At 38.1% G+C, this 13909-nt stretch overlaps 1 protein-coding gene and 1 long non-coding RNA gene across 3 annotated transcripts; one reads left to right on the top strand and one right to left on the bottom strand.

Moving 5' to 3' along the window:
* Positions 1–404: 404 nt before the first annotated feature.
* On the bottom strand, positions 405–1813 carry LOC130460854 (uncharacterized). The gene is made up of 2 exons (XR_008921043.1): positions 1634–1813; positions 405–633 (listed from the first exon to the last, which is right to left on the bottom strand). It is a non-coding gene; the product is annotated as an uncharacterized lncRNA (long non-coding RNA).
* A 1470-nt stretch (positions 1814–3283) lies between these two features.
* LOC110795618 (uncharacterized) lies at positions 3284–12453 on the top strand. Of its 2 annotated transcripts, none has more exons than XM_022000639.2 (5): positions 3284–3539; positions 4091–5344; positions 7206–8070; positions 8245–10498; positions 11979–12453. In XM_022000639.2, the coding sequence occupies exons 2-5, from the start codon at positions 4183–4185 to the stop codon at positions 12003–12005; spliced, it is 4308 nt and encodes a 1435-aa protein (XP_021856331.1). In that variant the 5' UTR covers positions 3284–3539; positions 4091–4182; the 3' UTR covers positions 12006–12453. The 2 variants fall into 2 exon arrangements, with proteins under 2 accessions (XP_021856331.1, XP_021856332.1); XM_022000640.2 differs by having other exon boundaries at positions 3296–3539; positions 7248–8070.
* The last annotated feature ends 1456 nt before the right edge of the window (positions 12454–13909 follow it).

Below are 13909 nucleotides of genomic sequence, written 5' to 3'. Positions count from 1 at the left end.
TTTAAAAAAGTGTACTCATTATTTTTTTGAATAATAAATAATAAGAAAAATAAAAATGTCAAAATTATCACTTTAACTTGAATAATAATTTGATTTCGAACTTAAATAAGAAATATCATATACTTTCAAACAAGATAAAAGGAAATCGACCCCCCAAAAAAAAAGTACCAATTTTGAACACTATAATCCGTAGAAGCTCGATTTTTAAGAAATTTATTTTAAATAACTAACTAGTTAGGCGCCTAAAAATTTATTAAAATAAAACCTTAGCTTCTAGATACCACTTTGTAACACCCCGACAATTCTCTCTTTTCTAAAATAACCTTTTAATATAAAACATAGAGAATTATCAAGGCATTATCGCCCGTGTGAAAACGTAACGGCTTATTCAGAATTTTGCAGCGGAAAACATAAAACTAACTTTAGGTTTATAAATAATCGATTACAGGTTTAGTCTCAAAAATCAACCAACGAAAATAAGGAAATATAAATAGTATGACAAGTTTAAAGTCCATTTAAACAAACCCAAGTCAACTTAGCAAATCAAAACTAAATACAAGCTCTCTATTCCCGATCCCAATGATGCAACATCTTCAAACCTGCAGATGGACAATGCTTATTGATCCTTAGAGACTGCTCACCAAAGATTGGGTCATCACAGGATCAATAAGGCATAGCCATGATCAACATGCACAAGCAAAAGCACGTAATCAGCAAAGCTGAGTACTACATACTAAATCAATAATAATCCTAACATGATTCTATTAAACGAACAACCCTAACATGATACTAATGAACACAAACAAGGGCAGACAAAACATGATAGTTTGACGACCATACTTGACCAGACTAGACTAGGCTAGACTTTTAGCAATAATATTATTTTAGTTGAAATAGACAATGGACCGAGTTGACCATCCAGAAGTCTTCACTAAGGAAGACGAGGTACGGGCGCGACTCCGTAACCTCAGTGACCTGCGATATCGAGGAACGTTTAAATAAAAATAGGACACGGTGATCAATCCGGTCCGAATTAAAGGCCATGGGCTACCACCATGAACCCCAACTCCTGTTTGTCCGTCACTTCAGACGTGCACAGTCTAAAGCTATTGCTATTCAGTTTCACTTTACATGATTTACAAATTGAGATCCCGTTATGACTCAACCATTACATAAGACAGACAATTCACATTTGTTCACAACTGTTTTTTTTATCTTGGAATTAAGTAAGTGATCATAAAAGCATCAATCAAGACTCATTCCAACTTAACCAACCTTTCCTTTAACCATGAGCAACCCTGTATATGGGCATAAAGTTTCAACTTACTAAACAAGGTCCTCCGCCCTTATAAAGTAGTGAAAAGATAGAAAGGGAACAACAACCAATTGATCCAACCCAATCATATAGAATAATCTAGTGTCCCCAACCAACATGTTTGTATCAAACATCCATACTAACATGTTACAGTTCTTATAGTGCAAAATAAGTTCAATAAGTTTGTCCAACAGTATTAAACATGCACATTCCATATAACCAAGTTTGTCTATAATATCAACATCACCAAGTTCAACAATAATATCAACATGATTTCAACAATTAGCACACATTGCAAGCACGCAGGTATGTACGTACCTTGTGTAAACAAACTGCAAGACCACTTTAATAATTCAAAAGTCGCCTACGGAGAATTCTCCACCTAACAACAACCAATATAGACTCATATCAATTCATATTGAATTTTCAACAACATTAGGGAGCTTCAAACCCTTCCTAAACATAATTAGAACATTTTTCAATATCGAAACTTGAATATTTGGTTTCCTAGCATCATAATTATTATATTAATTATTGAAATTCGTTGAAAACTTTTGCAAACATCGTACTTTAAATTTTCAGCAATATAAATTCATTTAAAAGCTTCACCAAGGTCAATCTACGTTCCTAGTATCTCAAAACAACCAATTCAATAATTCATACTCAACCTATCATGATTAAAAATCATAAAAACCTTGAATTTCATACTTTAAACAATCAAAATTCATATTTCAAAGTAATTTGATAATCTGAAAATTAATAACTTTATTATATAATTTGCATAATCTGAAATTTATAATTTAAATTACAAAAATCATCACTTTAATTCAAGAAACATAATTCAAATTAATGAAACATAATTCAAATTAATAAATCATAATAAGCCCTAACTTATAATTCAATCAACCAAAACTTGAAATTAATTCGTTTATAAACTCAACCAACATCTGAAAATCATGTTCAAACCATAAAAATTATGAATTTAATATCAAGAACATAATTTCAATTAACAATTATAATTAATTAAAATAATTAGTTACTTAGGGTTTAAGAAATAACCGAAGAGAGAAAACAAGAAGCTGCCGGTGGACAAGGTGGTGCGGCAACAAGCGGGCAGGTGGTGCAGCGGCTGAGTGACGCTGCTGGTGGTTGCGGTGGCCGTGCAGCGACGGCTGAGTTTGTGGGGCAGGAAGAAAGAAGCAACGAGCGAAGGGAATGTCGTTGCGTGCGTGGAGGAGAAAGAAGGGAGAGGAGAGGTTTCTGGTGTGGGCGAAGGACGCGGCGGCGCAGCAATGACTGGGCGGATACTGCGGTGGCGCGGAGGCTGAGCGAGAACAAAAACAGAGTAACTATTAATGGGTGTGCAACCAAGACCAAGGAGTTTAAGAGAACGAAAGAGAGAGAAGGAGAGGGAGGATTACCGGCGGCTGAGGCTTCGGTAAAGGACGACGGTGGTCGGCTGGACGGCGGCGACGAGAAGAGGGGCTTGAGGTTCCTGTTCACGTGCAGCAGGAAGAAGAGGGAAAGAGGGTTTTTGTTTCCTTTGAGTTTTACGTGAGTGAAGGAGAGGAGAGAGAGTTATGGGTTTATTTTGGGTTTATTTGTTTTGGGCTTCACCAATTTGGGCTAGGATTAGGATTTACTTTTAGTATTTGAATCCAAAATCGATTAGGCTTGGTTTCCCAATTTCAAATGTGTTTTCGAAATTCAAAGTCTTTTCAACATAGAATTCTAAAATTATTTTACATTGCATAAATCATTAAAACATTTAAAACGTATAAAAATAAATATTCGTTAATTAAATATTTATTTCTAAAATTCGTAAATTCTATTCAAATATAATTAACTATACGTTAAAATAAAAATATAAAATGTATAAAATTACGGGGGATTACATGCACAATATTTGTCTGTTACCCATACGATCCAACTACACTAGTAAGGTTAATCTATTAACGGAGCAGTCAAATAAACACATTGAAGCCAAAACTTCCCCTGCAATTTTATGCTGTAAAATTTAACGGACAAGTAATATCAAATACAAGTACAATCTAGCCATTGGAACTTCGTTACAGTTTCATGTTTCAGAAGATAAATCAATTCTACTACTCATCCATTTAGGGCTTTTCCCTTCATCAAAACCCTAATTCATACTCATCTTCCAATTTCAAGCGTTAGGGTTTTCCCCCAATTTTTCCAATTTTCAGCTGCTCGTTGCTATGCGGTAAGTTCGCCATTTAGTTTTCTTTTCTCCGACTTCTATGAAGCTTATAATTGATTAATTGATGATTTGGTTTTGTTAATTGTTCGAATTTGAAGCATTTAGAGTGCGAATTTATATGATGTGGATTTGATTTTATTATGCAATTTCATATACTTCGTAGAACAAATTTGCGAAAGAATTCGGAATTGGGGAGTGATTAGTTTCTTCTTGCTGTCTATTGATATCTGGATTGTTTTTTAGATTATGCTTTTATTTGATAGTTTGGAGCAAAGGAGCAAAGTAGTAATTATTAGAGTACTCATTCATACTAATTGTTTTTATGAATTGTAATGCTTGATCAATACTGTCAAAGCTTTGATTTTGGTGGTATCACACGTTTCGTGCTTGTTGCTTAACGAAATGTGGTGATTGTAAGCAATTTTTCTAATTTATCTACTTTATAGCATTTCTTGTTTTTCTTTAATAGTTGTGAACTTGTAAATACAATACTTTTGCTTTTGGGTTTGTAATGTTGTACAAAATCAAGACAGTTGTGATTTTTCTTGTTGCAGGGACTTTTATTTGGCGTGATTCATAGATTGTGGCGGGTTTTGTATTAATTTTCAATTTTGTGATTAGTAATAGTATCATTAGGAATTAGGATATGTATGGTCGAGGAAATTATGCCCCCCAGTTTGGGCAAGGTCTTCAAAGACCAATGCCTCCTTATCAGCAACAACTAGCCGGTCATCCTTCAGCTTCACTTTTCCAACAGGGGAATTCTGTTCCCTTGCAACCTGTGATTCAACAGGGTGGAGCTCCTCATGGAATTTCACCTCGCGGTCCTTCCTATTTACATGCTCCTCCTGTCCCACCGAGCATGCCACATCAAGGTCCTCCAGTTTCTACCTCGAATACTGGTCAGCCTTACCTGCATCGACCTCTAACAGGACATAGTGGGGCTCCTGCTCAACTTCCATATCTAGCTACGCAACAAAATTTTGTGTCTGGAAGTCCTAATCAACATCCTCCCCCTCCCCCTCCCCCTCCCCCTTCTATGGGTCTTTCTAGAGTTCCACCACCCCCTCCTTTTATGCAACTTCCACCACCGCCCCCACGCCCGCCCCCAACAGCTGCTGGTCTTTTCCCCCCTGCTAATTTCGAGTCTGCTAAACAACAAAGCGCGGAGTCTCACATGTCTTCCATAGCTCCCCCACCACCGCCTCTTCCACCTTCTTCCCCGCCAAGAGCTCCACCTCCTCCATCAGCCTGCTCTCCTTCTTCTGGAAAGTTTGCTACAGCCACACAAACAGCTGATAGGTCACCAACCCAATCAGGACATGATCCTATTTCTGAACAAGCTCTTGTGTCTGAATCTAGTGGTAATATCCCAATACACAGTCACAAGAGCGGTGCCACTTCAGTTTCAAATGAAGATGTGTCGCTGAAACAAAGTGTTTTGCTGAATCTACCTCCTCCACCACCTAAGCCGACAGATGAAAGTGTTGTTCGTAATATCGATGTATTGTGCCAGTTTATTGCTAAAAATGGGCCTGAATTTGAAGAAATGGCTCGTAAGAAAGAATCTGGAAATCCGGAGTTCAACTTTTTAGTTGGGGGTGATCCGGGAAGTGAAGCTTCATGTTCACATGAATATTTCTTGTGGATGAAAAAAAAATGTGGTCTTGAAAATGATTTGAACAAAGGTCAAGGCCAGAGAGATTTGTCAAAGAGGCATGTTGATGAAGAGCCCTCTACAACACCTAATTCTTTGACCAATGTGAGAACAGCTCATTCACCTGCAGATTCTGATGTAGACATGGAAGGTTAGTGGCAATTTTATAATAAATTGCGCTCCATCTATTTAAGATGAAAGGTCTTGGTTTTCATTTTACCGCGCTTTGAATTTATTTCTTTTCTCATGTTAAAAAAGATCAATTACGTTGTACGTCCTATGATTTACTTTCTTGAATGTAAAGAGATACATCAAATCTAACTGGTTTAGCAAAAGACAATAACTGGTCTATGTTACCCAACCTTTGCAGTTCAGTATCTAGGTGGTAAACTAAATGGTAATAACTGATGAAACAGTCAACCTCGTGGACTTTTGTTTTGTTTTAGTTTTGTCATTGGTGTTGTAGTGTGTTTTGTGTTGTAGCTTGATGGTCATCCATGTTTGTTGTCTGATCCTAATTTATGTTGCCTCCTTCCTTTAGTTTTCAGATTCTACCCTTATTGATTCTAGGGCAATTGTTGCAGTGTTTTTCCTTGTTTTTCTCGTCCCCTACTCCACGGTAGTGTGCATACGAGGAACATTTTTCTCATCCACATGAGGAAGCAATAAATCTCCTAGTGGTTAAGATATTGAGCATAAGCATTATGTGGCTATGAAATTGAATTAATACTGCATGATTGGAGAAGTTCATGAAAATTGATGACTATGTTTTGACCCTCGTTTTATGACGTGGTTTCCGCTAGATTATATTTCTTTCCTTTGAAAATTACAGTTATTATTTTCCTTGTCTTATGCTCCTCCCTGTTGTCTGTGCTTACTAGAATGTAATGACTGATCTTCGAGTAGCTTGCGTGATGCTTTTATGGAGCCTTTCACTCCTTTTTTTAGATTGTACAGTAATTATATTTGAAGTATAAAACTTGAAAGGTAACCTTAACGCCCAAACAAAACTGAACTAGTTGAGTTGGTGAATCTACCACCTTGGCGAGTGTTCAAACCATGCTGGCCACTTTTTTCAAGTTGGTAAAGGAGGTAGTGGGTTGCCTATACCTTTGGGCTTAGCTTGGTCTCCTTCCCTAGGTGCTAAATCCCCCATAGTGAACTTTGAGATAGAGGTTCTGACTATGAAACTCTCGTATGAATCTAAAATGAAATCTCTTCTGGGCTCTACTGAAGTTGTTAAAATAACACAAGGACCATGCAGCTTCAGAGCTATTTTACATTGTCACTTTTTCCTGGAACGCGGGTTAGAATATTATGTAATGAGATTTTCAAATATAACTCCATGTTTATTTTTTCGTGCTTAAATGTTTCTGAGCTAGAACTGTGTTTTGAATGACTCATTGTAAATCTTGTCGATCAATCCGTTTTGTTTTCAGAATCATTCATGATAATGTTTGTATATTGATTAAGCGTCTGCATTTTCTATCAATCACACTTTGAATTGTGTTGAAAACACTATTGCAGCATTTATCCACTTGTTAAAGTGCATGGAGCTGGAGAAGAATAAATAATGTCTTTATCTCTATTTTGATTCATTCGTTTGTACATGTTTCACCTCTAATACTTGGTTAGTTTTAAATTGACAATTTGGTCATTGCAGTTTTGTCATAGAAGCTAATTTCTGATTTACTTTAAAGTCATTTATCCAAATATTTAAGAGATTGAGAGATGGGGGTTATAGATTTAAAAGGACATTTCTCTCTTCAGTCCCATTACATTTAATTCCTATTGCCTCCCTATCTAATGAAGCTTTTAGTAATCTTAGGTGTATTCTAGTATTTCTTTCATTAATTTACCTGTCCCACATTACAATAGTCCTTCTTTCTCAGAGGCCAGCTAGAGATCTTCAACCAAACTTTTTCTTCAAGAAATTTCTTATTGTTTCAATTTTGAACTTTTCTTACCAGAATATTTTATGTTCTGTTGATTTTGGATGGTTGGCTTTTTAGATGATATCACACAATCTGATAAAGAGGGGGTTTATCACTCAGTTGACGATGGCGAGCCAAAGACCATTTTATCTGGAGACATATGTGAACCGCAGAAGCAAGAAAATGAAAATGATTTGCAGTTTTCAAGAGGCAGCAGTCCAGCCCTGAAGTCAAGCCCATCTGTCCAATTTCAAGCCAGTGCTGAAACAAAGCCTGAAAATCTTGGTGATCAGCCCACTGATATCCATAACCCATTTAGACTCATACAAAACTATGCTTCTGATGACTCTTCTGATGATAACGGTGAGCCATGTCGTGAAAATGCGAAGACTGTGGTAGCTTCACCCCCAGGTAAATCTGGGGCTTTGAGCTCACATGATGACATGGAGCATGGAAACATGATCTTAAAGAGTGGCGTGACACCTGAAACAGGACTTGATCAGTCTGTCACAGTTTGTTTAGAAAGTGTGCTGACAAAGGACCGACACGATTTGCAATCAATTAAAGATGATCTCCAGGAAAAATCCACTACAGCTTCGCGAAGAAATTATGAAATTGATTGCAGAGATGGTAGAGCTGAAGGGTCCAATCCCAATGCTTCTTTACATGGAAAACATGTTTTAGGAAGTACGGGTATCGATCCTGTTTCTCCATGTAAAGATATTGAAAAAGAAGATAAAAAGATTACCCAAACTGCAGTGAAAGTTGATGAATTTGGTAGACTGGTTAAGGAAGGTGCTAGCGATAGCGAGTCTGAAGATTCTCGCCACTTAAGGAGGCGAAGAGATAGGAGCCGTAGCCGATCACCCACTGATAGAAGGAGGAGAAGAAGTCCTCGAAGAAGTCCCCGCAGGAGGAAGGAGAGAAGAAGCCGATCTCGAAGGTATATATCCTGCCTTCTATAAAAGTTGTCGTTTTAGTAGGTAGGTGTATTATGGTATGTATATATTTGCATTTTCCTTTATTTTTTTCTCTGTATTTCTCTTTGCTTCTTTGCATTTGTACTTTGGGTCTGTTGGTGCATGAGATTGATTTTTGATTGTGGCTGATGGGTTAGCCGGTCTCCAAAGAGACGAAGAAGTAGAAGCAGATCTCCTTACAGACCTGGAGTTGATTTCCGTGGTGAGAATTTGAGACGAGGCCAAGTTCAAACACGTGAATGTTTTGATTTCCTTAAAGGACGGTGTTATCGTGGAGCTTCTTGTCGGTATTTGCACGTCGAGGTTGATAAGAATGAAAATTCCAGACGTTTTAGCAGTAAACATCACCAGATAGAAATTGCAGGAAATGCAGATAATCCTGATAAACAAGGTGGAAGTGTCAGCTCAAAATCACCTCATGAACGTAATGATATGAAGGGTGAGACAATGCATCTGTTGGATAAGCATGATAGTCATGATTTGGCTTCACAAGTGAACATTGGTAGAAGTAAATCAGAATTCACAGATGGTGCTCTGCAGCACTGTTCTTCAGGTGTTGAGAAATTAGATACAGATGTTAAACAATGTGATAGTTCTAGAAAGGAAGATTGGATTCCAGGTGCGTCAGATGAACTTATTCCTCATCTTCCTATTTCTGAGGAACATCCATCATCTAGCATCCCTCCAACAACTGAACAAGTGATCCATCATCCTCAAGGTGTGGCTTCTGCTGGAGCAAATGATATACTTGAGAAGGAGCCCCTAAAGGTGGACAGTTCTTTGAAAAGTGGTTCTTCAACTATCCAGACATCTGAAATGTCTGCGTTTGGGCTTTCTGTGAATGAGCCAAATCTGGCCAAATTGCCTAATGAATGTACTGCCCAAAATGCTTCGGCACCAGATTTCTCTCAACAGGTTTCTCATTTACCTCCACCTCCCTTGCCTCAACAAGCAACAAATGCACCACGAGGTCCTAACCTGCAGGTAGATTACAACTTGTTGGCTCCAACAGTTAGTTTCCCCCCTCAATCTGTTTCTACCATGCCGCAGCCACGTCCCCCACAGATGGTTGGTCCAACTATTCCTGGTACCTCCTTGCAATTTCAGCAGGGTAATTTTCCTCTGAGAAATGACTTTCCAGGTCAGATGTCTTTGAGGACTCACCCTGGTGAACTACCAGGTCATTCTCAGGTTGGTGGGTTTTCACATCAAACATACCATCATCTACCTTCAAGTGGCTTTCCAACTCAGCCATTTGCAGGTCCCAATCTAGGCAGGGATGATAGATATTCTCAGTTCCCTACCCAGAATCTTGTAGCATCCAGCTCCTTTGGGTCTGGGGTGGCCCCTCAACCTGTATCATTCCAAGGGGATCCATCTGTGAAGAACACACAGTCATTTCCTGCGGAAAATGTGGTCGGTGAATCTTCTAAACAGTCTTTCCAGAATCATCAGTTAGCACAGCAGAGACCACCACCATATGGTCCACATCTTACTGCTGCTGAGAGTATGTCTCCTCACCTTGGAGGGTCTCTTCCTGTGGCTGGATACTCATCTAATGCTGTTGACAGGGATAATCCATCTAGTTTCTTTGATGTTGGAGGATCTAGAATTTTTACCCATTATAATCCTTATGCTTCGACATTTGATCAGCCACTAAGCACAAGATTCAGTTCTATTGCTTTTAAACAAGAGAGAGAGGGTGTTGGTGCTATTAAGTATGATGGACAAACAGCTGGTGATCAGGGATCGAGGCCGATTATGCCCTTATCAAATTTTTCAAAGACTGAGGGACAAACTCTGCCAAGTTCAGGTGGAGAACAATATGACCCTTTGTTTGATAGCATAAATCCATTTCCAGAATCTGTTAAGAGGCATGCTCAGAAGCAGGACCATGCAGCTGATAACTCTGATATCATGTTAAAGCTCGGCAGTCATCACAAGGTGTTAGATGTGGAAGAGAACAGCAAGCAGAAAGTGGTTGGAGCTGTTACTGCAACTGCGTCTCTGGAGAATGATGAATTTGGTGAGACAGCTGATGCTGAAGTTGGTGCTGTAGAAAATGGAAGCCCCAGCAGTCCCGATGACGATGCCGATATTGCTGAAGGTGACATTGAGATTGATCAAGTAAAATCAGAAGGGAGAAGTAAGAAAACTAAGGACTCTAGATCAATGAAACTGTTCAAAGTTGCAGTTGCAAATTTTGTGAAGGAGGTTCTTAAGCCACAATGGCGTCAGGGGTATATGAGCAAGGAAGTTTTCAAGACAATTGTTAAGAAAACCGTTGATAAAGTATCTGGTGCTATGAAAAATCACCGTGTACCCAAGTCAAATGCAAAGATAGATCACTATATCGACTCATCACGGAGGAAACTCATGCAACTAGTGGAGGTTAGTATTCATAGTCATGATTGTTTTACATGGTTATATCGTGAATTGTTGTTTCATTGTATTAATTTACTTAGTCGTTTAGTTGGTTGCACGTCTGAAATGTGCTCTGCGCTTTTTTCCGAGAATCTTTCTGCTGGCTTGCTTGTGAAGAGTTTTTTTTAGCCAACCTTACCTAGTCTATTAAGTTTTTCTTCTTAGTAAGAAAACCTTTGGGTGTTTAGTTTATGTTTTTGTTTTGTTTGGCTTATTATAGCTAGTCCACTTTTTCCATTGGGTGCTAATGACAATGGAATTTGATCTGTTAGACTCTTCAGTACAATAGTACATCAAATTCTCTGGCAGGAATCTCAACACTCCGACATAGACTATTTGGCTATAGACACTTGACACTTGCTTTTGGACCAAAGAAATTATCATTTTTTTACTTTCATAGTGGTGTAAACATGGATTTAATTATTTAATCTTTGTTTATTTCTCTTTCATGACATTTGTAGTGTGTATTTCTTTTCTTCTTTTTTTCTTGAGGCAAATTATACATTGATTTTACTTTTGACATGAAGTTTATTCTATTATCAGTCTTCTGTTGAAGTCCCCAAAAGCACTGCAATTTTCCTTCAGCGTTGCTTTTTGGTCACTGAATTTGCTGTGCTCAGTCACCCTTTGGTGTGAACTAAACAGTTTTTTTAAGAATGCTTTTAACGCTGGCTAACATGGCATCCATTCTGCTTCATACTAATAACATAAATTTGTGTTTGGATTTGGATTTATTATTTACTAAAGAACTTCATTATTTCAAAAACCCTTAAGGTGAATGTCATGGGATTGTTAGAATGCAAGCACTCACTGGTTATGTTAAATAGCTCATATGTTTGTTGGAAATCTTCACCTAACAAAAGTTGGAAAGCTTCCAATGAGTGAGAAATTGTGGTGTATGCTGGGGAATACAGATGTTTTAGTGAACTTTTGCTGCAATTTGTCTTATTCCTTGCTGTTGCCTGCTCAAATTTTGGGGTAGACCGAAAGAGATTGTGTGGAGTGGGATCCTGGCATAGAATTAATTCTTACAGGCCCACTGCCAGCTGATTAGTGTACATCTAAATTTTAGCCGTTTGATACTCTTCTCTTTTTCATTTGGAAATGCTTTTAATTTGATGCTCAGATCTACCCTTTCAACTGGATTTTGATCTCTTTAGCAGACACCTTTTGGATCTACCCAACTTCCAGACATCACTTCTCTTTGATCTCTGGGGTAAATCATTGTATAATTTTGTGAACGTGTTCCTTTCTTATGTAATGGAACATTATTTAGGATCTTTGGATTTTACGTCGGATAAGTTAAAGTTGGACCAGCAAACTACTTTCTATTTTGAATAATTCTTTTTTTCGGCCTCTCTGTCTTGCTTGTGCCTGTTCATTCCAGTCTCTTCCCCAGATCAACTACTAACCCCCCTTTTATCTTCTAATTTTTGGGTCAATGCAGGGTTATGTTGATAAATATCAGAGTTGATGTCAGCTTCAAATGCCCAGCCGTGTCCACAGGCGCTGAACTGAAGTACAAGAGCCTAGATCAGTAAGTTAACATCAGGTTTGACTTCAGCAGGATGAATCAATCAGAAATTTTGGTATTTAAAGTCATCCATTTGCAAACAAAACCCAATTTGGAGGACATTATTCGCCAGCCTTGAGCTCACAAATTTTTTCTTAGGGTGCATGAGACTGAGTTTTGGACACTAGGTATTTTATTATCTTCGAAGAAGGGTCATGTCAGAAGATTAATTGTCCAGAGTTGGATCGCAGAAGATTGTTTGATGTTGAGGACCTGTTAAATATGTATGTATATCGGCTAGATTTCATAAAAGTTGGTTAGTGAATTTCTTCTTTCCTTTAAGATGTGAACAATTAATTCCTGATAATTTGATTGTAAAATATATTATTGCAACTAGCACCTTCACATACTTGTTTCGTCCTTCCATAGAAAGTTCTGAACTAATTAGGAGTTGAAGCCACTAGCATCGTAGATCTAGATCAAAATGTCAGCCTGATTCACCCATGTTATTTTGTAGTATTGGAGTTTAGTTTATGCTAAATCCTCTAGTTCATTAGTTCACGGCTTTGCAGGTAATATTTTAACCATTAATAAATGTGTATAAATTCTTTTTTTTTTTTGAAGGAAAGACCAAGCGGCCAAAGGATTATATTAAATTATGTTCCACCAAAATTTGAATACTTTGGGAGAAAGGAGTTTATACAATATTACAAACGCGTTCCATGTGCACATTAATTCCCAAATCCCATCTAGCTATAGAGTGAGCCACCGTTCCCTTTTGTCTCACATGCATACATAGGAAAACATTAAAAGAGCTACGAATTCTTGTAATGTCATCAAAAATCAGGAAGATTGGAGCCACTTCCACATACGACGCATCACTCTCCAGAATCACCTTGTTGTAGCCAAAGCGACTCGTCAACTCCACCCCGTACCTAGCAGCCCTGGCTTCAGCCATTGCCGCAGAGTCGCAGACCACTGGGATTCAACCCTCTTCTTCACTGCAGCGACCAACCGTTTCCCAACACTTTCCCCGCAACTGCATCGAACACCCCTCCTGGCTCGAAGATGGCCTTGTTTGTGCAGAACCAAGCAGCCCAAGCCAGGGACGAGAACTGTCGTAGCTTCACCTTCTCCATTTTGCCCGACACCCATTGTAATCGCTCTGCCGAAGGACAAGCGCGGTGCATCCAATACCATGTTCACAAGCTCACTATGAGCCCAAATAGGAGCAACATACTTGCAGTCAGACAATGAGTGTAGTATTGTTTCTACCTCACTACCACAGATTAAACGTGTATCAATAAAATAATTAAAATGTACTATTTAATTTGTTCATCCAAATTAATCAATTTTAATTGGCTGTCAAATAATTACATAGGCAATACATTGACTTTTGACTCGAATAACACTCGAATATCACATTAACGAATTTTCCGTACCTACAGATAGAAACCTAAATAAGTTAGGAAATAGATGGCAGTTAGGTTATAGATGGATGGAAATATAGGATGGGTTTGTTTCTTAAAACACGTAGCAAACGGTAGAAACCTAAGAGCAACTCCAACGGTTATAAAATGGACCTGCTCACAAAAAAATGAGCATGTGAGCAGGTAGTCCACCATTGGTACAACAATGACATAATCAGCTGTTAAAATCGTGTAGCTATTTTAGGCTACGTAGCTCAAAAAAATATAGCTCAAATAAATAAATTATTTGATTAAAGATTATACGGAGCTACAAAGTATGTAACCCACCAATGTGATAATTTGTAGTTTCAATCAATTGTAGGTAGAAATTTGATGTGGCAAAATTAGCCACAACATCTTGTAGCTCACCATTAGAGTTGTTCTAAGTTAGGAAAC

The sequence above is a fragment of the Spinacia oleracea genome, chromosome 5, assembly GCF_020520425.1.
Source record: "Spinacia oleracea cultivar Varoflay chromosome 5, BTI_SOV_V1, whole genome shotgun sequence".
Taxonomy (NCBI): domain Eukaryota; kingdom Viridiplantae; phylum Streptophyta; class Magnoliopsida; order Caryophyllales; family Amaranthaceae; genus Spinacia; species Spinacia oleracea.
Note: the sequence above shows the minus strand (reverse complement) of the source record. Positions and strands in the feature narration are given on the sequence as shown.

Bases quoted from the DNA above. Each gene is read 5' to 3' on its own strand.
- LOC110795618 (XM_022000639.2), top strand. From the start codon at position 4,183: ATGTATGGTCGAGGAAATTATGCCCCCCAGTTTGGGCAAGGTCTTCAA. The intron at 8,071-8,244 runs GTATATATCCTG...CTGATGGGTTAG, and splicing joins AGAAGAAGCCGATCTCGAAG to CCGGTCTCCAAAGAGACGAA. The intron at 10,499-11,978 runs GTTAGTATTCAT...GGGTCAATGCAG, and splicing joins AACTCATGCAACTAGTGGAG to GGTTATGTTGATAAATATCA.